Genomic DNA, 24,606 nt, shown 5'->3' with positions numbered 1-24,606 from the left:
TAGGTAAGGGAGATGGGGCCCTCACCTGTGATGTAAGTGAAGGTTATAGGGGCCTCACCTGTATTGTAGGTGAAGGAGACTGGGCCCTCACCCTTGGTGTAGGTGAGGAGACTGGGCCATCACCTGTGTTGTAGGTGAAGGAAACTGGGCCCTCACCTGTGGTGTAGGTGAGGAGACTGGGTCCTGACTTGTGGTGTAGGTGAAGGAGATGGGGCCATCACCTGTGGTGTGGGTGAAGGAGATGGGGCCCTCGCCTGTGGTGTAGGTTAGGAGACTGGCCCTCACCTGTGGTGTAGGTGAAGGAGATGCCGGCCGACTTGGTCTGGCGCACCTTGCACGGCCTGTGGCTGCTCGCCTCCTTGCACGGGTGCACCATTGCCGTCTGCACGGAACACCGCCTCGGCTGCACTGTGCCATTCACCCCTGCAACACAAGCACATGTCCATATGTAACAAACTTCAACCTCTGCTCTCCTCAAACCATCGCACTGATTGTTATGGACCCTCTGTGCTCTACCAGTGTCGTTCAACGCGTCCCTGTTATCGGGTGAAGCTACTCACAGAGGTCCATCGTGGGTTGTAATTACCGAATGACACCCAAACTTAGTAGTTACGCTAATGTGTTCATGCGCTGGAAAACAAGTTAGTTCCAATTGTGGCCACCAGATGCAAATCTGGGGCTGTACACTGCTCGTATGACGGTACAACATCCACGTTGTCATTTGACTAGCCATAACGTGAGTGAAAAGTGTGACTATCAGAAAGAGAGTCCGTGCGCTGTTGGTGAAACTGTTTTATGTTAACGGCAGCAATTAGAGTGCTGTATTGAGAGAGTATCATTGGCTGTAAGATCTGATGAAAGGCCCGATGTCATTAAATGGTTTAAAGAAGATTATGAACTTCGAAAACATTGGTAACTTGATGAGGCACCTGGAAGAGGAAGGCGTCATATCCCGGTGGAAGTTACTCGCGAGGTCGCGGTTGCTCTAACTGACCGTGCAGCCCGTTCCCCGGGGAGGGCTGGTGCTCGTGCAGTGTCACTAAAGTTGCCTGTTCCACAGTTAACAGAATGGAAAATTTTACTATCTATTTTAGACTCCTACCGGTACAAGATCCTGATGGTGCAGCAACTGAAACATCATGTACCATAGCAACATTCTGAATTTGATTGATTGGCGACTCCATGTTGTCCTGTGCGCTACGACCAGATAACAGGTACTCTTGAAAAAAGAGACAGCATTGGTCGTATATTTTTTTTACTATCGCAAAATCGATTTTCTGTCACTGAGTGACCATCTTCAGTGCTAGAAGTTAAAAATTTTTCACATTACGATCAGAGAGTATAACATAGAAATCACAATTACATCTGCATATGAACGTAACACTTGTTAGAAACAAACCTATATTGTATAACTTGAATTAGGACGCACTGTTGTCACTAAGCTTACGGCAATCACATAGACTGAGGTCGCTGTTTACCTGCACTTGTTCAGCAGACCTCGGTGTGACGGGGCTTGACACGCCCTCTATGTGACATGTGTCACGTGAAGACATAGTATTACTGGTTGTTCGAATTATTAACACTAAATAACTCTTGTACCCCCTGCGTCTGCCATGTGTTGTACGTATATTTTAAATTTGAATTACTACACCATTCACAAAAGTACAAGAGTTATTTAGTGTTAATAATTCGAAAAACCAGTAATACTATGTCTTCACGTGACACATGTCACATAGAGGGCGTGTCAAGCCCCGTCACACCGAGGTCTGCTGAACAAGTGCAGGTAAACAGCGACCTCAGTCTATGTGATTGCCGTAAGCTTAGTGACAACAGTGCATCCTAATTCAAGTTATACAATATAGGTTTGTTTCTAACAAGTGTTACGTTCATATGCAGATGTAATTGTGATTTCTATGTTATACTCTCTGATCGTAATGTGAAAAATTTTTAACTTCTAGCACTGAAGATGGTCACTCAGTGACAGAAAATCGATTTTGCGATAGTAAAAAAATATACGACCAATGCTGTCTCTTTTTTCAAGTATTCTGAATTTGTCCTTCAACTTCTGGCACGGGTTGAAGTTGGTGACATGTGGTCGGGCACGATTCTGTAGTGTGACGAGGCACATTTCACACTGAAGGTTGCAGTGAATACACAGAATTGCCGAGCGTGGGGTAAACGGCGTATTGCGCACGGGGAACCATTACACTTGCCCTGCGTGACTGTGTAACGTGCATTCACAAGTGCGTTCATTCTCGGTCCGTTCTTTCTTGAAGAGGGTGCACCTGTCAAGTGTTACGTGACGTCCGCACATTATCGAGAACTCTTTGTACAGCATGTGAGGCCTGCTTTGGAAGAGTGCAACTCTTTTCCTGCAAGATCGGACAAGGCCTCATGACGCTCGCGCAGTGCAAGAAACGCGTAGAGTAACCTTTCACGAGCTTGCTATCGCCAGAGGTTTCACTGATGCAGGGCCTGCGAGATCACCTGATCTGAACCCATGTGACTTTTTGCTCCGGGGATATCTAAAAGGACACGTTTACCAGAGACGCTTTCGGTCCCTACCTGACCTGGAGGCACGTTGCTCGGATTCCAGAAGAACGGCTGCGAACAACGGTTGTTCACGTCGTTTTACGGATTGAGCATATGGCCGACGTCTCCGGTACTTATATTGAACAAAATGTGTAAGTGGCAGTTCTACATCTACATCTACGTGATTACTCTGCTATTCACAATAAAGTTCCTGGCAGAGGGTTCAATGAACCACCTTCAAGCTGTCTCTCTACCGTTCCACTCTCGAACGGGGCGCGGGAAAAACGAGCACTTAAATTTTTCTGTGCGAGCCCTGATTTCTCTTATTTTATCATGATGATAATTTCTCCGTATGTAGCTCAGTGCCAACAGAATGTTTTCGCAATCGGAGGAAAAAAGTGGTGATTGAAATTTCGTGAGAAGATTCCGACGCAACGATTCGTCTTTGTTTTAATGGTTACCATTCCAATTCCCGTATCATGTCTGTGACACTATCTGCCCTGCTTAGCGATAATACAAAACGAGCTGCCCTTCTTTGTACTTTTTCGATGTCATCCGTCAGTCCCACCTGATGCGGATCCCACACCGCACAGCAGTACTCCAGAATAGGGCGGACAAGCGTGGTGTAAGCAGTCTCTTTAGTAGACCTATTGCACCTTCTAGGTGTTCTGCCAATGAGTCGCAATCTTTGATTGGCTCTACCCACAACATTATCTATGTGATCGTTCCAATTTAGGGTATTTGAAATTGTAATCCCCAAGTATTTCGTTGCATTTACACCCTTCAGATTTGTGTGACTTATCGCGTAATCGAAATTTAGCGGATTTCTTTTAGTACTCACGTTAATAACTTCATCTTTTCTTTATTCAGGGTCAACTGCCACTTTTCGCACCATACAGATGTCTTATGTAAATCATTTTGCAATTCATTTTGGTCATCTGATGACTTTACTAGACGGTAAATGACAGCATCATCTGCAAACGCCGGCCGTTGTGGCCGAGCGGTTCTAGGTACTTCAGTCCGGAACCAAGCGGCTGCTGCGGTCGTAGGTTCGTATCCTGCCTCGGCTGTGAATGTGTGTGATGTCCATGGTACGTGTGCAATCGATGTTGATGTAGCATTCTCAACACCGACGTTTCTGAGATTCCCGATTCTCGCGCAATTTGTCTGCTACTGATGTGCAGATTAGCCGCGACAGCAGCTAAAACACCTACTTGGGCACCATCATTTGTTGCAGGTCGTGGTTGACGTTTCACACATGGCTGAACACTTCCTGTTTCCTTAAAAAACGTAACAATCCCGCAAATGGTCTGGACACTTGGATGATGCCGTCCAGGATACTGAGCAGCATACATAGCACACGTCCGTTGGGTATTTTGATCACAATAGCCATACATCAACACGATATCGACTTTTTCCGCAATTGGTAAACGGTCCGTTTTAACACGGGTAATGTATCACGAATCAAATCCCGTCCGCACTGGCGGAATGTTGCGTGATACCACGTACTTATACGTTTGCGACTATTACAGCGCCATCTATCACAAAGCGAAGAAAGTGGTCCAACTAAAACATTCATATTTCTTTACGCACTACACGAATATGTAATAAAAAATGGGGGTTCATATTTTAAAAAAACGAAGTTTATATCCGCAGCCCCATCTAGCGGGCCAACCATAGCGCCATCTGGTTTTCCCCCTTCAAGCTAGACAAGTTTCGTTTTTTGTAGATTTTTCGTTTGACGCTTATTTCGTGAGATATTTGGCCCGGTCACAATCTATGGACCACTCCGTATAGTACGTTAGAGAGCAGTTAAAGTGATCCCAGTTAAACCATTTTTATTTAACATAATAAAATCTGTAACATAACGGCGATACAATAGCCGTGTATTTACAGATACAATGAAATTAAGGAAAGAGAATAGTCAGATCTTTCGTGTATTGTTGTGGTCTTCGTCCAAAGACTGATTTGCTGCAGCTCTCCATGCCACTCTATCCTGTGCAAGCCTCTTCATCTCCGAGTAACAACTGCAACGCAGATCCTTCTGAATCTGCTTAGTGTATTCGTCTCTTGGTCTCCCTCTACGATTTTTACCCTCCACGCTTCCCTCCAGTACTAACTGAGCCCTCAGAATGTGTCCTACGAACCGACACATGACACATACGTAAGCATCCTGTCTGATCACCTGCATCCATTCATGTCCATTGTGCATTCCATCGGATTTGGGCAATTACATCAGGACAATGCGACACCCCACAGTCAAGTTCTGCCAAAAATTTCTCTTATACCCAGTTCTATTCAGTGCCTCCTCATTAGTTACGTGATCTACCCATCTAATCTTCACCATTATTCCGTAGCAGCACATTTCAAAAGCTTCTATTCTCTTCTTGTCTAAACTATTTATCGCCCATGTTTCACGTCCATACATAGCTACACTCCATACAAATATTTTCAGAGAAGTCTTCCTGACACTTAAATCTATACTAGATGTTAACAAATTTCACTTCTTCACAAGCACTTTCCTTGCCATAGACAGTCTACATCTTATATCCCCTCTACTTCGACCATCATCAGTTATTTTGCTCCCCAAATAGCCAAAATCGTCTGTTACTTTAAGTGTCTCGTTTCCTAATCTAACTCCCTCAGCATCACCCGATTTATTTAGACTAAATTCCATTATTCTTGTTTTGCTTTTGTTGATGTTCATCTTATATCCTCCTTTCAAGACACTATCCATTCCGTTTAGCTGCTCTTCCAAGTACTTTGCTGTCTCTGATAGAATTACAATGTCATCGGCAAACGTCAAAGTTTTTATTTCTTCTCCTTGGATTTTAATTCCTTCTTTTGTTTCCTTTACTGCTTGCTCAGTATACAGATTGAACAACTTTGTCTCACTCCCTTCTCAACTACTGCTTCCGTTTCGTGGCCGTAGACTCTTATAACTGCCATTGCTTTCTGTACAAATTGTAAATAGCCTTTCGCTCCCTGTATTACCCCTGCCACCCTTAGAATTTAAAAGATATTATTCGAGTCAACATTGTCAAAAGCTTTCTCTAAGTCTACAAATGCTATAAACATAGGTTTATTTCTTCTGAACTTATCTTCTAGGGGAAGTCGTAGGGTCAGTATTGCCTCGAATGTGCCTACATTCTCCACAGTCCAAACTGATCTTCCCCGAGGTCGGCAGCTACCGGTTTTTGCATTCTTCTGTAAAGGTTTCGCATTAGTATTTTGCAACCGTGACTTATTAAACTGATAGTTCGGTAATTTTTACATCTGTCAGAACCTGCTTTCTTTGGAATTGGAATTACTATACCCCGCCTGAAGTCTGCGGGTATTTAATACATCTTGCACACCAGGTGGAAGAGTTTTGGCCGGCCGGGGTGGCCGAGCGGTTATAGGCGCTACAGTCTGGAACCGCGCGACCGCTAAGGTCGAAGGTTCGAATCCTGCCTCGGGAATGGATGTGTGTGATGTCCTTAGCTTAGTTAGGTTTAAGTAGTTCTAAGTTCTAGGGGACTGATGACCTCAGAAGTTAAGTCCCATAGTGCTCAGAGCCATTTGAACCATTTTTGAACAGTTTTGACATGGCTGGCTCTCCCAAGGCTATCAGTAGCTCTAACGGAATTTTGTCTACTCCCGGGGCCTTGTTTCGACTTTACTCTTTCGTTTGTTTTAAATGTGTGTGAATTCCTATGAGACCAAACTGCTGAGGTCATCGGTCCCAAGACTTACACACTACTTAAACTAAATTATGCTAAGAACAACACACACACCCATGCCCAGGGGAGGACTCGAGCCTCTGGCGGGAGGGGACGCGCAGTCAGTAACACGGCGCCTCAAATTGAGCGACCACTCCGCGCGGCTCGTATGTTTTAATCAGCATAATAGATGCATGTTCGCATTTCTTTACTTTCAAGGAATTTTATTTTGCTTTTACTTTTTAACAAAAATAATGATTAAGTTTGTGTTTATTCACTCCGTTCCCGCCTTACGCAAGTATTCAACGAATTTACACTACTGGCCATTAAAATTGCTACACCAACAAGTAAGGCAGATGATAAACGGGTATTCATTGGACAAATATGTTATACTAGAACTGACATGTGATTACATTCACGCAATTTGGGTGCATAGATCCTGAGAAATCAGTACCCAGAACAACCACCTCTGGCCGTAATAACGGCTTTGATACACCTGGGCATTGAGTCAAACAGAGCTTGGATGGCGTGTACAGGTGCAGCTGCCCGAGCAGCTTCAACACGATACCACAGTTCATCAAGAGTAGTGAATGGCGTATTGTGACGAGCCAGTTGCTCGGCCACCATTAACCAGGCCTTTTCAATGGTGAGAGATCTGGAGAATGTGCTAGCCAGGGCAGCAGTCGAACATTTTCTGTATCCAGAAAGGCCCGTACGGGACCTGCAACATGCGGTCGTGCATTATCCTGCTGAAATGTAGGGTTTCGCAGGGATCGAACGAAGGGTAGAGCCACGGGTCGTAACACATCTGAAATGTAACGTCCACTGTTCATAGTGCCGTCAGTGCGAACAATAGGTGACCGAGACGAGTAACCAATGGCACCCCATACCATCACGCCGGGTGATACGCCAGTATGGCGATGACGAATACACGCTTCCAACGTGCGTTCACCGCGATGTCGCCAAACACGGATGCGACCATAATGATGCTGTGAACAGAACCTGGATTCATCCGAAAAAATGACGTTTTGCCACCCGTCACCCAGGTTCGTCGATGCATACACCATCACAGGCGCTCCTGTCTGTGATGCAGCGTAAAGGGTAACCGCAGCAATGGTCTCCGAGTTGATAGTCCATGCTGCTGCAAACGTCGTCGAACTGTTCGTGCAGATGGTTGTTGTCTTGCAAACGTCCCCATCTGTTGACTCAGGGATCGAGACGTGGCTGCACGATCCGTTACAGCCATGCGGATATGATGCCTGTCATCTCGACTGCTAGTGATACGAGGCCGTTGGGATCCAGCACGGCGTTCCGTATTACCCTCCTGAACCCCCCGATTCCATATTTTGCTAACAGTCATTGGATCTCGAGCAACACGAACAGCAATGTCGCTATACGATAAACCGCATTGTGATAGGATACAATCCGACATTTATCAAAGTCGGAAGCGTGATGGTACGCATTTCTCCTCCTTACACGAGGCATCACAACAACGTTTCACCAGGCAACGCCGGTCAACTGCTGTTTGTGTATGAGAAATCGGTTGGAAACTTTCCTCATGTCAGCACGTTGTAGGTGTCGCCACCGGCGCCAACCTTGTGCGAATGCTCTGAAAAGTTAATAATTTGCATATCACAGCATCTTCTTCCTGTCGGTTAAATTTCGCGTCTGTAGCACGTCATCTTCGAGGTGTAGCTATTTTAATGGCGAGTAGCGTATTATGTTTCTCACGTTCCGAGTAGGACCTATGAGTGCTTCGGCAATTTTTTACTATTCATATTTCTTTTCCTTGGACATACGTGCTGTAGATCCCTTGGAGCCCAGAAGCACATATGATATCTATGTTCTTCTAACGGCAACAGTATTTTCTCTTCGGACCACCTGTCGCTCCCGCAACTCCAGTCAGCAAAAACGAATGTAGAGGGGACAGCAGACGAAAGCTTTCTATATGCTGGGGCCGAATCGAAGAGAACGCGAAGTTCCTTTGGCAATTCGCTAAAAGGCCGACAAAAAGCGGAACACTAGCGAACACAAGAGAATGTGAAGCGAACACGACCTAATGCCGTTTCCTCACGCGCGCCTGGCGTTTACATGAGTAACTTCTTGTTCGTTGTTGAATGTTCAATTTAAAGAGGCCTTTACTTTTCTTCCCCAGTGATACACGTGATGAGAACATACAGGATACTGGTCCCTAGAATAAGAGCGAGAGAATTCGTGCAGGCGGCCATTAAAGGCCATCATGCCATCGTATTTCCTGGTGACATCTATGCGGATGCGTCAAAACACATCTGCCGCGATCCTAATGACTGGAAAGTTTGCCGCCCAGCGATAGGGGCTGCAGCTCTCAGACCGCCAACTACCGAAGTTACGCCACTCCTTGTTGTGGGCTCTGAAAATGATCTGTGTTTACAAGGGAGGAGCTCAGTGATTTCGTGATGTTTTTAATAGAGAGGGAGGGAGGGGAAAGCGTGAGGGAGTGAGAGGGGGGGGGGGAGGGAGAGGGGGCAGGCGGCGCAGGAAGAGAAACGCCAAGCAATGAGTTTTATTACACCCGCCTAGATCACAGGCGTTGCGACATAAGGTATCACTCATGAGACATTACTCCAACAATTTGTTGGCTTGGGATGCCTAGAAAACTTCTGAATGAGGAAACAGCCATCTCTATTCCTATATACAGAATTAGTAAATATTTTGTAGCTAGCAGTTGGAAGTGTGTGCAACTAAAAAGAAGAGAAGACGTTTATAGCAAATCACGTATCAACCAGCTGTGCAAAGCAGAGTTGCTGCTAACTACACTGAAGAGTCAAAGAAACCTGTACACCTGTCTAATAGCGTGTAGGGCGCCGCAACACGACGTGGCATGGATTCGAGTAACGTCTGAAGTAGTTCTGGAGGGAAATGACACCATGAACCCTGCAGGGCTGTGCATAAATCCGTAAGAGTACGAGGCGGTGGATATCTCTTCTGAATAGCGCGTTGCAAGTTATCCCTGATATGCTCAATAATGTTAATGTCTTCTGAGTTTGGTGGCTCTCGGAAGTGTTTAAACTTACAAGAGTGTTCCTGGAGACTGTAGCAATTCTGAGCGTGTGGGGTGTCCCATTGTTCTGCTAGAATTGCCCAAGTCCGTCGGAATGCACAATGAACATGAATGGATGCAGGTGATAACACAGGATGCTTACGTACGTGTCACGTGTCAGAATCGTATTTAGACATATCAGGAGTCCCATATCACTCCAACTGCACACTAGAGTGCTGCAACGCTCCATGTTTGACCGGTCACAGCTCGCCTGTTGGCGGGGCGACCGAGCAGCTCGTGTCCGGCCCCATACGACTCGGCTCGGTCACGTACTCGCCCCATGTCTGATGTCCGGATTCCGGACACGCGGATAACCGAGCATGACCGGCCACCGCTGACGTCTCACCTCGCCTCGCCACGGCTCGCTGCTCTGTACTCTACAAATCCAACGCCTCTCTCTCTCTCTCTTTTAATACAAAAGTAACGTTTCCAAGAACGGGTACGTTACACAGCTAAATTCATAGAGCACTTTCTTTTATAATATTTACTCCCGTCTTCCTAACGTCCAGGAATTTTGTTGTAAAGAAAACATTGATCACAAGAGACCAATCTGTGTTAATGTAATGAAATGTAAGCGTCAAATAGTGCACCTGATTATGCGAATCAGTCCACATATCAACTGTCGCAGCACATGTTTTATTAATAACTTCCGCAATTACAGAAGGCGTTATACTGTTTCGTATTGCATCAGCTTGTTCTTTGACATGTCTGCTTATAGTAGAGGGATGTGGCATGACATCTGCCACGTTAACTTTTCCATAATGCGCACCTAGATGTATTAATTCTTGGCCTAGTTCTCTGAAACCTTCACCGCAAACAGCATTAAAAGGTCTCATATCTTTAGCACACATTGCAACACACTTTGCTGTAATACTATTTTTTATTACTGCCGGTATTCCTGAAGGAGCTGTGTCATTGTGAGGTTTCTTGCAACTGTGTTTCTTTAAAAGAGTGGTTCGCGATTGAAAACACAATAATGTGGAGCAGTTTATGCACGATACGTACCCAGTAGACGCACTGTTTTCGTCTACAACCACCAAAAATATGCTCCGTACTTGGCTTTTTAGACCTTCCCGTCTCTTCAACGTGTAAACATTGATTTCAATCTTACGTCTTACTGCACTGGTTTCCTCGCACTGCATGATTGCAGAGAGAGAGAGAGACCACAAATGAGAAGCCCGTACTGGCTGCAGTCTCACACGGATAATGACACGTGTAATGTGTTTGAAGTTGCGTGCTACGTATTCGGTCACGGCTTCTATGCTCGGTCACAAGAACTAGTGCGGGCAGCCTATCCAGTTAGGGTGTGCTCGCCCCATCTCGTATTTTGTGCTCGCTTACTCGGTCATGCAGGACTCTACTGCACACCCCCCACACCATTACAGAGCCTCCACCATCTTGAACAGTCCCCTGCTGACACGCAGGGCCCATGGATTCATTAGGCTGTCACCATACCCGTACACGTTCATCTGCCCGATATTATTTTAAACGAGACTCTCCGACCAGGTAACATGTTTGCAGTCAACAGTCTATAACACCACGTTGAAACTCACTTAAATGTTGATAACCTGCCATTGTAGCAGCAGTAACAACAGTTGTTTTATATAGGCGTTGCCGACCGCAGTGCCGTGTTCTGCCTGTTTACATATCTCTGTATTTGAATACGCATGCCTATAGCAGTTTCCTTGGCGCTTCGGTGTAATTTGGTAAGCATAAGAGTTCAGTTCACAAACGCTGATATTCTTTAGTGAAGTCTGTCAACTCAGTATTACTCTCCAAATTTAGAATGGTGCAAGACGTTTTTGTACCCTTTTCGTCTCAGTTAAGAGAAAATGCGCTTCTCATTGGCTAAATGAAGGAAGTGAATAACTTCCTGGCCGATCCGATACTTCTTTAGCAGCATCTGGAAGGGTGATGGGGTCACAGTAAACCGGATTTGAGAGCCCGTGTGAATGTACAAAAACAGTGGCAGTAAGCACCCTTCTGAATTGCGCAACCAGTAGAATGCTCTTCATAACGTTTCCGCCTCAAATATCGTTCAGGATGGTTAAAGCTGTCGGTGATCTGTGTTCACGCAAAGAAACAGTTGGAAGGGACTCACCAAACAGCATCCTACCAGTGTTAACACCGGCACTGCATTGAGATTTAACTTGGGGCACCTTCATTCGTCGATATCCCGCGACACAGAGTGTTGGTCACTAAACTCAAGCACAAATTCTGTGCTTAGCGCATTAGCAAGCCACGTGGGCTATTCCTGGTATTAAATCACGAAAGCTCGTGTAGACCCCTGCAAAATAAGTGGCGGAGTCTCTGTATGACATCGTAACACTTCTCCTCGCTTGTGGGAATGGTTGACATCGCTGACTGACAAGAATACCAATACACAGTCAGTGGACACTACACAAAGGAAACGTTTATCTGTTGCGGGCAAGTTCTTAACCACCGTACAAAAAAGTTTAAAATTTTTTCCTAAGCGTGAAAGGCAGCAAATGAAAAAATGCAAGTTTTTAAAATCAGGTGACCTCCTCTGCCACTGTAGTTTTAATTGATCAGGCTCTGCGAGACCATAAGAGGAACGAGTCTTGCGTAATTAACAGAAAAATGATAAGTGAATTAAAAAAAAAAACAGAAAAAAGGATAAAAAATAAAAGAGACAAGATCTGCGATAATATAAACAATAAATAGCACCTTACAGTACAAGGCCCTGAACTCCTGTACACGGTAAAAGGAATGTGCCCCAAGCAGCTCTTCGACTTGAAAATCTGAGGTTTATGACTCCAATTTTTCACTTATACTGTACTCCTAATGAAAATGATACCTGGAGAATAGCTATCGCCTCCCTGTAAAACGTTAAAGATGTTATCTAATTGCAGACCGTCTTTCCGTCTATTCTTTACTGAGTGTAACAGTTTCTTTTGAATGAGTTCATATTATGATCGACGACAAAGCCCATGTGGGTGCTTGTTGCATAAGGGTAGCAGAGTAGGAATACAGCGCCGCCTGAACGACATGCACAAAATTCGCGAACTGGCACCGCAGATCGTCCTGACTGCTATTTTCGGCGCCGAGATATTATATTCTTTGCGAAACCACAGAACCGATCCGAAATATGATACCATAACACACAGCTTGCTTCAGGAGGAATAGCAAATACAGGGTGTATCAAAAAGAATCATCCGATTTAAATATTATCATAACTACTATGTTATTTGAGATATGTGCTTGAACAATGTACTGTTGGAAAGAGCAAACTCTTTGAGTTTTACATGGTTCCCGCTAGATAGCAGCAGTATGCGCCCACTTCAGTTCTAGTAAATATGGTGTCGGGACAACAAAGCGTTTTGTGGTCAGTACGCCCCCCTTGAGATGCACGGCATATGTCAATGCGGTATTGAGATTGTTCCCACACTGCAGGGAGCGTGTCTTGAGTACTGTGTGTGTGTGTGTGTGTGGTTTGAGGTTTTCGGGCGCTAAACAGCGTGGTCATCAGCGCCCAAACGCATAGAAACAGGAGCACATGCAGTGAAGGGACGAAGACGGACAGCGAACAAGGAGAACAGCTAAAAGACACAGACCTGACGCAGTTCCAAATCCTCACATACAGAGGCAAAACAAGAGGAGAAGAAACGCACTAAAAGAGGAAAGGAAACACAAGGAAAAGAGAACAGAAAGCGAAGTGAAACAAGTAGGTAATCGTGACTGGCGGACCTCTTACCTAAAGCCTGGGTGAGCCAGTCACCCAACAGCACATTAAAATCCTCTCCCTAAAATCCGAGGCAACAAATTGGACAGGACACAAAACCGTAAGACCTTAACCACAGTCGTTGCGTCGTCTTGCAAAATAGAGGGCAAATCCGGTGGCAAGGAAACCACCGCCCTCTGGTCAGAGAATAAAGGACAGTCAAGTAAAATGTGGCGGACAGTAATCTGGACGCCACAAGCACTGCAGATTGGGGGGTCCTCCCGCCGGAGTAAAAAACCGTGCGTTAAGGGGCTGTGCCCGATGCGGAGGCGAGTGAGGAGAACCTCATCCCGCCTGCATGACTGGTAGGACGTACGCCATGGCCGCGTGGTGGCCTTGACCAGACGCAGCTTATTTTCGCCGACTGCCAGCCACTCCTCCTCCCATTGACGCATAACACGAAAACGCAAAAGGGAGGTAACAGCATGGAGGGGGACGGCACATTCAACACCGTGAGGGAGGGAACATGCATCTTTGGCAGCCACATCCGCCAGTTCGTTTCCCCTAATACCCACGTGCCCCGGCACCCAGCAGAAAGAAACCTCCTTCCCCTGCCGTTGCAGGTGGAGTAGGGCATCGTGGATGTTCTGGACGATCGTATCCGCTGGGTACAAGTGTTGCATGGTCTGAAGGGCACTCAGGGAGTCAGAACAGATGAGAAACTTAAGACTGGGAACACATCTCATCTGCTCCAATGCACGCAAGATCGCAAACAATTCGGCATCAAAGATGGTAAACGCTGCAGGAAGCCGTAACTTGACGACTCGATCAGGGAAAACAACAGCACAACCAACAGAGTCCCCCTGTTTAGAGCCATCCGTAAATACTGGTACATGGTCGGGATGCTGGTTTAAAATATCATAAAATAAGGAGGTAAAAACAAACGCAGGAGTGCAGCTCCTCCGGTACTCTGACACGTCTAAAAGGACGCTGGGCCTCTGGAGCAACCAGGATGGCAGACGGGTAAAACCCTGGAGTTGGGGTGCCACACGCTCCACACCAAGGGACTCAAGCAAATGCTTGGCACGAATCCCAAATGGTCTCTTGAGTACTGTTTCCACAGCTGCTGTTATGCGATGTTTCAGTTCATTCATTAATGTTGCTAACGGAGGCACATAAACACAGTCTTTTTATGAACCCCCCCCCCCCCCCAAGAATCACACACAGTCAGATCAGCTGACCTTGGAGGCCTGTAATGTAAGACTCAATCATTTGGTCCAGTGCGACCGACCCAACGTTCAGTAATCCTTTGATTTAAAAATTCCCTCATTCCCTTATTTCCAGATGCTAGTGTGGCGGTGCCCCGTTCCGTTGGTAAATGAAGTCGTTCGATTTAGTCTGCTACTGTGGGAAAAGAAAGTTCTCAAGCATATCGAGATGTGTGCTTCCTGTAACGGTGTTCTCGGCAAAGAGGAATGGACTGTACACATTTTCCCGTGAAACTGCACACAATACATTAATTTTTGAAGAGTTCCTCTCATGCTGTACAACTTCATGTGGTTGTTCCGTACCCCATATTCTCGCATTATGACGGTTCACCTTTCCATTCGAATGGAATGTTGCCTCGTCACTAAACGCAAAGCGTTTGCCAAGAATGAAATTACAGAACTCCACACGTTGTTGTTTGTCACCTTCACGAAGATCTTGCAGTAGCTGAGTTTTGTACAGTTTCATGTGTAAACGTCGACGCACCACACGCCAGACGGACATCGGGGGCATGTTGGGCTGTCGAGGTGCACGGCGAACGGATTTCTGCGGACTGCTTGTGAAACTATGGCGGATGCGTTCGACGTCTGCGTCAGACACTCGGCGACTGCCCGGCGATTTGCCTCTACAGAGACAACCAACCTATTTTTCGGAACTGTTCATGCCACCGTCTAATGCTTTGTGCTGTAGGAGGATCCACACCACACGTAGTGCGAAAGTCACACTGAGCAGCTATAACTGACCCGCACTGCGCAAAACGTAGAACACAAAACGCTTTCTGTTATCCCGACACCATTAATTTTTACTAGACCTGAAGTAGGCGCACACTGCTGCTACCTGGCGGGAACCACGTAGAACTCAGAGTTTGCTCTTTCCAACAGTACGTTGTTCACTCACATATCTCAAATAACATAATAGTTATGACTTTTTGAAATCGGTTGATTCTTTTTGATACACCCTGTATAATAATGTGTGTTCACAATTCATTAAATACTGCGATTTTTTAGATCAACGTTTTATTATTAGGACTTTATTAGCACTATAGATAAGAGACGTGTGAAGAGATCTGGGACCATATTGTCACTAAATGGTAAAATACTTATCTTGATCGGCAAAATAATTTTATTTATTACCTAATGACGCATTCCTGGAAAAATCCCATCGCCAGCTGTATTAAAATCTGTACAGAGTATCTTGTCACTGCCTACTTCGCTCCGTAACGCCATCTATGTCCTAAACATATCCTGTATTGATTGTAAAATATCTAATGATGGGGTTCTATCAAAACGCGTCAAGAGATGATAAAGTTATTTTGCCGGTGAAGACAAATGTTGTACTGTTTAAAATTTTTTTCTTTTATTAATTCTGAATACGTCGTGCTCTGGCATAGAGATCCGGATGAATGAAAATGAACTGTCATCAACATTGGGGTGAACTTGGTGTGGGTCAAATGACACATTGGAACCATAGTGAACGATGCGGCGGACATGAAAGCTACAGAAACCATTACAAGATAATAAATCCAAGAAATTAGATAGCAAAGTAGTGATTTAATTCAGTCTGGAAATATCTACATCTACATCTCTGCAATCCACTATTAAGTGCCGGCCGTTCGGGGGTAGCTGTGCGGTCTTGGGAACCGTGTCACGGTTCGCGCAGCTGCCCCCGTCGGAGGTTCGAGTCCTCCCTCGGGCATGGGGGTGTCTGTTTTCCTTAGCATAAGCTAGTTTAAATTAGATTATGTAGTGTGTAAGGTTAGGGACTGATGACCTCAGCAGTTTGGTCCCTTAGTACTTACCACATATTTCCAAAAATTTATTAAGTGCCGGGTAGAAGGTTCATCGAACAACTTCGCACTATTTCTCTACTGTTCGAGTCTCTAACATCGCACGGGGAAAACCAACAGTTACATCTTTCCGTGGAAGGTCTGATTTCTCTTATTTTATTACGATGGTCATTTGTCCCCTATGTAGGTCGACGCCGACAAAATATTTTCGCATTCGGAGGAGAAAGTTGGAGACTGAAGTTTCGTGAAAAGTTCTCGGTGCAACGAAAAACGCCTTTCTTTTAATGGTTGCCACCCCAACTCATTCCCCATTTCGCGATAGTACGAAACGAGCTGCCCTTCTTTGAAATTTTTCGATGTCCTGCGTCAGTCCCATCTGGTAAGGATCCCATACGGTACGACAGTACTCTAGCAGAGGATGGAGAAGTGTAGAGTAGGCAGTCCGTTTACTGAATATGTCGCATCTTCTAAGTGTTCTGTCAAAGAAATGCAGTCTTTGATTCGTCTTCTCCACAACTTTACCTATGTGATCGTTCCAATTTAACTTGTTCATAATTGTTTTCCATAGTTACTTAGTAGACAGTTGCTTTTAGAACTCGTGTGAATGACCTCAACTTTTCATTATTTAGAGTCAATTGTCACTTTTCGCAAAATACAGATATATTGGCGAATAATTGTAAAATTGATCTTGATCTTCTGGTGTCATTACTAGACAGTTAGTGACAGAACCATCTGCAAAAAGTCTAACATAGCTGCTCAGACTGTCACCTAAATCGTTTATACGGATTAGGAACAGTAGAGGGTGCATAACACTTCCCTAGGGAACGCCAGATATGACTTCTGTATTACTCGATGATCAGTTACTACAACTGAGACGAACCCAGTCGCGCAACTGAAACGACACTCTATAGGCACACAGTTTGATTAGAAGCAGCGTCTGAGGAACGGTGTCAAAAGCCTTTTGGAAATATGAAATCAATTCGACATCCCCTGTCGATAGCATTCATTACTTCACGAGGATAAAAAGATAGTCGTGTTTCACAGCAACGATATTTTCTGAATCCATGCTGACCCTGTGGCAACAGACCGTTACCTTCGAGGAACTTCATAATGTTCGAAGACAGCATATGTTCCAGAATCGTACTGGAAATCGACATTAGTGACAAGAAGAAGATTAGAGAAGAGAGTGGACCAGTTTAGAAACCATACCACATCCACATTTATATCTGGAGTGTGGTGAAACTGGATCAGAGCTACGTAATACGACTGACATTGGGACGTGTTGGCCCGGTCGTGTCCTTTAGACGTTCCCATGTGGGGCCACAACATTGGTGAAGAAGCCTGTTCAAACCACTTAATATTAGTACACTTAGATACAGAAAACAGCAAACAAAATTATACCTACTTCCATTTAGCCGTCTTAAGTACAAATAAAGCAACGAACTATTACATCGTAGGAAACCCTTGCATTTACGTCTATACAAGCACTGTGTATTGCGTGGCAGGGTTATTCCCCGTTTTGCCAGTCATCACGGCTTTATTTTCGTTCCGTTTGCGTATGGAGCACGTGAAGAATTACTGTTTAGTCGTCTCGGTGCGATCTGTAATTAGTTTACACTTGTGATTGCAATCTTTGCAGGAATGATGCGAAGGGGCTTGCAGTATATTGATAGAGCCCTCACTTCATACTGATTCTGCGACCTTACCGAATAGACTGTCTCGGGATATACGATAGTGCTGTGCCTGTGTTATTGTAATTACGATGCGAAGTTCCTTTCGACTTTGTTTGTACATAAGACGGCTAAATGAAAGTAGGTGTAATTACAGGGCGTTTCAAAAATGACCGGTATATTTGAAACGGCGATACAAACTAAACGAGCAGCGATACAAATACACCGTTTGTTGCAATATGCTTGGGACAACAGTACATTTTCAGGCGGACAAACTTTCGAAATTACAGTAGTTACAATTTTCAACAACAGATGGCGCTGCAAGTGATGTGAAAGATATAGAAGACAACGCAGTCTGTGGGTGCGCCATTCTGTACGTCGTCTTTCTGCTGTAAGCGTGTGCTGTTCACAACGTGCAAGTGTGCTGTAGACAACATGGTTTATCCCTTAGAACAGAGGATGTTTCTGGTGTTGGAATTCCACTGCCTAGAACACAGTGTTGTTGCAACAAGACGAAGTTTTCAACGGAGGTTTAATGTAACCAAAGGACCGAAAAGCGATACAATAAAGGATCTGTTTGAAAAATTTCAACGGACTGGGAGCGTGACGGATGAACGTGCTGGAAAGGTAGGGCGACTGCGTACGGCAACCACAGAGGGCAACGCGCAGCTAGTGCAGCAGGTGATCCGACAGCGGCCTCGGGTTTCTGTTCGCCGTGTTGCAGCTGCGGTCCAAATGACGCCAACGTCCACGTATCGTCTCATGCGCCAGAGTTTACACCTCTATCCGTACAAAATTCAAACGCGGCAACCCCTCAGCGCCGCTACCATTGCTGCACGAGAGACATTCGCTAACGATATAGTGCACAGGATTGATGACGGCGATATGCATGTGGGCAGCATTTGGTTTACTGACGAAGCTTATTTTTACCTGGACGGCTTCGTCAATAAACAGAACTGGCGCCTATGGGGAACCGAAAAGCCCCATGTTGCAGTCCCATCGTCCCTGCATCCTCAAAAAGTACTGGTCTGGGCCGCCATTTCTTCCAAAGGAATCATTGGCCCATTTTTCAGATCCGAAACGATTACTGCATCACGCTATCTGGACATTCTTCGTGAATTTTTGGCGGTACAAACTGCCTTAGACGAAACTGCGAACACCTCGTGGTTTATGCAAGATGGTGCTCGGCCACATCGCACGGCCGACGTCTTTAATTTCCTGAATGAATATTTCGATGATCGTGTGATTGCTTTGGGCTATCCGAAACATACAGGAGGCGGCGTGGATTGGCCTCCCTATTCGCCAGACATGAACCCCTGTGACTTCTTTCTGTGGGGACACTTGAAAGACCAGGTGTACCGCCAGAATCCAGAAACAATTGAACAGCTGAAGCAGTACATCTCATCTGCATGTGAAGCCATTCCGCCAGACACGTTGTCAAAGGTTTCGGGTAATTTCATTCAGAGACTACGCCATATTATTGCTACGCATGGTGGATATGTGGAAAATATCGTACTATAGAGTTTCCCAGACCGCAGCGCCATCTGTTGTTGAAAATTGTAACTACTGTAATTTCGAAAGTTTGTCTGCCTGAAAATGTACTGTTGTCCCAAGCATATTGCAAAAAACGGTGTATTTCTATCGCTGCTCGTTTAGTTTTTATTGCCGTTTCAAATATACCGGTCATTTTTGAAACACCCTGTACATAATGGATGTACGAGTACAGAAAGTAGACGTATGGTTGACGACATATGGAAGTTTGAGTTTGGCCGTGAGTCATGCACGGATAGCCGAATGGTAAGGCGACCGCTCGTGACAAGCGGGAAATCCGGGTTCGAGTCCCGGTCGGGCAGAAATTTTCATTGTAGTCATTCCATTCTACAACTGTCCTTATTCGCAATTACGAACTCATTCAATGTGTTTCTCTGCATAGTCCGCGTCTTTCTTCGATCGTCGGCCAGTTCAATTTCTTCAGCATCTCAGTGACGCTCTCCCATGGGCCAGACAAAGATGTGACCATTCGTGCTGCCCTCCTCTGTATACTTTCAGAGTACCATGCGCCTGTATTTGTTACGGGTCCCACACACTCGAGCAGTATTCCAGGATAGCTCGCCCTAGTGTTTTATAAACAGTCTCCTCTGACTGCATTTTCCTAGTGTACCACCAGTGAACTGAAGTCCTCCACCCTCTTTACCCACGAGTCAGCCTATGTGTGTTCGTTCAATTTCGTATCCCTACAAATTGTTCCACTGAGGTATTTCTGTTAGTTGGTGATTCCATCTAAGACTCACTGAGCCTGTAGTCAGAGGATACTCGGCTTTTTCGTTTTGTGAAGTGATCAGTTTTACTTTCCTGAACGTTTAAAGTGTGTTGCCCATATTGCAACACTTGGAAATTTTACCGAGACCTATTTGAATATTTGTCCATATTTTTTCATATGACACTTCGTTATAGATAACTGCACCATCTGCGAAAATTCTGAAGTTACTGTTAACATTGCCTGCCTGGTCTGATGTACCATGTGAAAAGCAAGGTTTCCAATACATTCCCCTGGGGCACACCTGAAATCACTTCTACATCTGCGGATGACTCTTTATCCAAGATAATATACTGCATCGTCCCTACCAAGAAATCCTCAGTCCAGTCACAAATTTCGCTTGATACCCCATGCGACTGTAGTTTTGATAATGATCGTAGATGTGGTACAGAGTCAAATGCTTTTCGGAAATCGAGGCATACTGCACCTACTTGAGTGCCTGATCCAAAGTTTTCAGTACACCCTGCGAGTTGGGTTTCACATGATCGATGTGCTGGTTGGCACTGAGGAAGGCATTCTATTAAAGCGGATCAGACATCGATATATGCGGACTCTGTGCTTTTTATTGTATTCTTCATTTGTGTGGCCATATACGACTTGTACTACTACAAAAAAAAATTGCATACAATGACCGACCACAACAAATTCACACCTAAAATAGCTAACAGATTCAAAAAAACAAGGCACTACCATTGCTTATAAAAGAAACAACTCACTACAATAGTCAAAACCAGACAGATACCAACAATCTGGTATCTATAAACTCAGTTGCAGAGATTGTCAAAAGATATGCATTGGAATGGTTGGCAGGACATTCGACACAAGATATAAAGAACACGTCAGTGCATTTAAATACCGTACAAACCATTCAACATTTCCAGATCATCTAAAACAAGAGCACCATAGACCAAGCAATATTAAAGAAAGATATGAATATCACAAAAATCAGTAAAGAGAGATACCTCCTCCCTTTCCAAGAAAATTTCCACGTACAGAAAGCATTAACACAGTTGCTCAATGACCAAATAAATATTCGAAACCAGACTCTATATAAAATAACTGATGAAATTACATGAAAAAGAAAAGACCGTTTACCATCCTTCACCCCCCCCCCCCCCACCACCACCCAATTTCATTTAACTTCTTGCTACTCACCTTCTCCTCTAACTCACACTCCATCACACTACTATACACTTATGACACTTATGTCGACTCATCATGGTTTCTCCTTCCCCCAAACAAAGAAATAAAAATGAATGAATAAATAAGCACCTTCCATCACCATTCCTTCCTTACTCTTACATAATATATAAATACACAACGACATAATTAAATAGAGTTACACACAAACAATAACCTAATAAAAAAAAGGTTGTAGGGCAAAGACAGACTAGTGGAAAGATTATGAGGACGACACCACAAAACTCAAACCATGACACATACTTAGTGGTACAAAAACAAACAAAAAACAGTGGTGTGCGTAAAAGTGTGGCCTGAAAAACATAAGAAACGCACAGTGCTGCAGAACAACTGAAAATCAGGCAAAAATTATCAGTGTCTAATGCAGAAAAACGTCAACGACGGTGTTTCCTGATGTAAGCGGAAATCAAGCGATTATCACCGTAAGTACAAATCAACATAGTCTTAACGAACTGTTTTTGGATCTAAAAGCAAATCAAAATATATATAACTGAATTATAGATCAGCGATGGTGCTTTACCTCAATAAAGCGAAAAGCGTCTGGTGAAAAAAAAATCATGCATTTTTGTACATGCAACAACAGAACAAAAATACCCTCAAGAATTTTTGTGTATGAAATTCAGTATTGACATTATTACCTTGGACAAATATCCCACTAATTTATGTGTTTAAATCGTGTGCATTATGTGACACGAAAAAAGGGTTGTGCATAGATGTGCAACCAATATTTAATGAATAAAACCTCTTCGATCACTAAATAAGATGTCTTTATTTATTATGACGTTTCGACAGTTACCAGCCACAGATATCTGCAGTTAGGATAAAAGGAACGTAAAGAGCGACAGGCGGTTTGTTATACATCAGGCTACAAATATTTAAAAAGTTAAAAAATGTTTTACAACATTCACTCATCAGAAGACTTTGAATTCGAAACAAGATTCAGTGTCAGTATTAAAATCTAACAACTAGTTAGCAATTTGATTTAGGCGAGATATCTGTATGATGCGAAAACTGCGTCCTTTCATCTTAGCTGGCCGAAGTGGCCGAACGGTTCTAGGCGCTACAGACTGGAACCGCGCGACCACTACGGTCGCAGGTTCGAATCCTGCCTCGGGCATGGATGTGTGTGATGTCCTTAGGTTAGTTAGGTTTAAGTAGTTCTAAGTTCTAGGGGACTGATGACCTCAGAAGTTAAGTCCCATAGTGCTCAGAGCCATTTCAACCATTTTTTTCCATATATGCCGAAACGTCGTAATAAATAAACACATTTTATTTAGTGTTATAGGCTGGTTCAGTTAGGTTTAGTTAGGTTTAAGTAGTTCTAAGTTCTAGGGGTCTGATGACCTCAGAAGTCCCATAGTGCTCAGAGCCATTTGAACCATTTTTTTTTTTTCATCTTAGTTGCAGATATACCGAAACGTCGTAATAAATAAACACATTTTATTTAGCGTTCTAAGCTGGTTCACTGGCATAATATTCATGAAGCTCGCGGACTCGTACCGGAATTTAAGAAGGCGTGGAATCGAGTTAAGGCCGAGAAAACGGTGGTAATTCGAGAAACAAAACAATGATAACAACGACAGAACTAATGTTAGCGGCCGTGGCGTATACTGACTGTACTCGGGGCAGTGGCCGAAGCTGACGACCTCAGCGCTCGCGGCGGAAACTGCGACCACCACCAGCACCAGCCACGTTCCTGGAGCCGCCATCTCGCTGCACCCGCTGACCGGTAAACACTCCGGCCGCCTCGGGTACGTCGTTATAAAACCTGCCTCCCCTGTGTCTGACGTCACGACCAAGTCCGATCCGCTGTTTCCGCATACTCGTCACTCACCTGCCACACCACGCAACTATACAGCTTCTACACTGAAGGGCCAAAGAAACTGATACACCTGTCCAATATTGTGTACACCCCCCCCCCCCCCCCCCCAACCTGCGAGCACACAGAAATGCCACAACACGACGTGACATGGACTCTACTAACATCTGAAATAGTGCTCGAGGGAACTAACATCTTGAATCCTGTAGGGCTGTCCATAAATCCGTAAGAGTACGAGGTGGTAGAGATCTCTTCTGCACAGCACGTTGCAAGGCATCCCAGATATGCTCAATAATGTTCGTGTCTGGGGAATTTGGTGGCCACCGAAAGTATTTAAAGTCAGAAAAGTGTTCCTCGAGTTGGTCTTTTGTCAAAGCGGTAGGTGGATCAAAACAAACTGTCCAGACACTCTGTGACCAAAATGGTACTGAAACAGAGGATGACAGACTAAAGGCCGAAATACTAAACGTATTTTTCCAAAGCTGTTTCACAGAGGAAGACTGCACTGTAGTTCCTTCTCTAGATTGTCGCACAGATGACAAAATGCTAGATATCTAAATAGACGACAGAGGGATAGAGAAACAATTAAAATCGCTCAAAAGAGGAAAGGCCGCTGGACCTGATGGGATACCAGTTTGATTTTACACAGAGTACGCGAAGGAACTTGCCCCCTTCTTGCAGCGCTGTACCGTAGGTCTCTAGAAGAGCGTAGCGTTCCAAAGAATTGGAAAAGGGCACAGGTCATCCCCGTTTTCAAGAAGGGACGTCGAACTATAGACCTATACCTCTAACGTCGATTAGTTGTAGAATTTTGGAACACCTATTATGTTCGAGCATAATGACTTTTCTGGAGACTAGAAATCTACTCTGTAGGAAACAGCATAGGTTTCGAAAAAGACGATCGTGTGAAACCCAGCTCGCGCTATTCGTCCACGAGACTCAGAGGGCCATAGACACGGGTCCCAGGTAGATGCCGTGTTTCTTGATTTCCGCAAGGCGTTCGATACAGTTCCCCACAGTTGTTTAATGTACAAAGTAAGAGCATATGGACTATCAAACCAATTGTGTGATTGAATTGAAGAGTTCCTAGATAACAGAACGCAGCATCTCATTCTCAATGGAGAGAAGTCTTCCGAAGTAAGAGTGATTTCCGGTGTGCCGCAGGGGAGTGCCGTAGGACCGTTGCTATTGACAATATGCATAAATGACCTTGTGGATGACATCGGAAGTTCACTGAGGCTTTTTGCGGATGATGCTGTAGTATATCGAGAGGTTGTAACAATGGAAAATTGTACTGAAATGCAGGAGGATCTGCAGCGAATTGACGCATGGTGCAGGGAATGGCAATTGAATCTCAATGTAGACAAGTGTAATGTGCTGCGAATATATAGAAAGAATGATCCCTTACCATTTAGCTACAAAATAACAGGTCAGCAACTGGAAGCAGGTAATTCCATAAATTATCTGGGAGTACGCATTAGGAGTGATTTAAAATGGAATGATCATATCAAGTTGATCGTGGGTAAAGCAGATGCCAGACTGAGATTCATTGGA

The 24,606-nt window shown here is 44.6% G+C and overlaps 1 protein-coding gene across 1 annotated transcript in view; it reads right to left on the bottom strand.

The window, feature by feature from the left end:
• LOC126106109 (MD-2-related lipid-recognition protein-like) overlaps nt 1-22,942 on the bottom strand; it is a 46,664-nt gene extending 23,722 nt beyond the window's left edge. Inside the window, exons 1-2 of the mRNA XM_049912356.1 lie at nt 22,849-22,942; nt 286-423 (exon numbers count right to left, since the gene is read on the bottom strand). Of these exons, the coding sequence (XP_049768313.1) occupies nt 286-423; nt 22,849-22,942 (232 nt within the window). The remainder of the gene's footprint in view (nt 1-285; nt 424-22,848) is intronic.
• Nucleotides 22,943-24,606: the final 1,664 nt, after the last annotated feature.

This window comes from Schistocerca cancellata, chromosome 10 (genome assembly GCF_023864275.1).
Source record: "Schistocerca cancellata isolate TAMUIC-IGC-003103 chromosome 10, iqSchCanc2.1, whole genome shotgun sequence".
Classification (NCBI taxonomy): Eukaryota; Metazoa; Arthropoda; class Insecta; order Orthoptera; family Acrididae; genus Schistocerca; species Schistocerca cancellata.
This window is presented reverse-complemented; position numbering and strand designations above follow the sequence as displayed.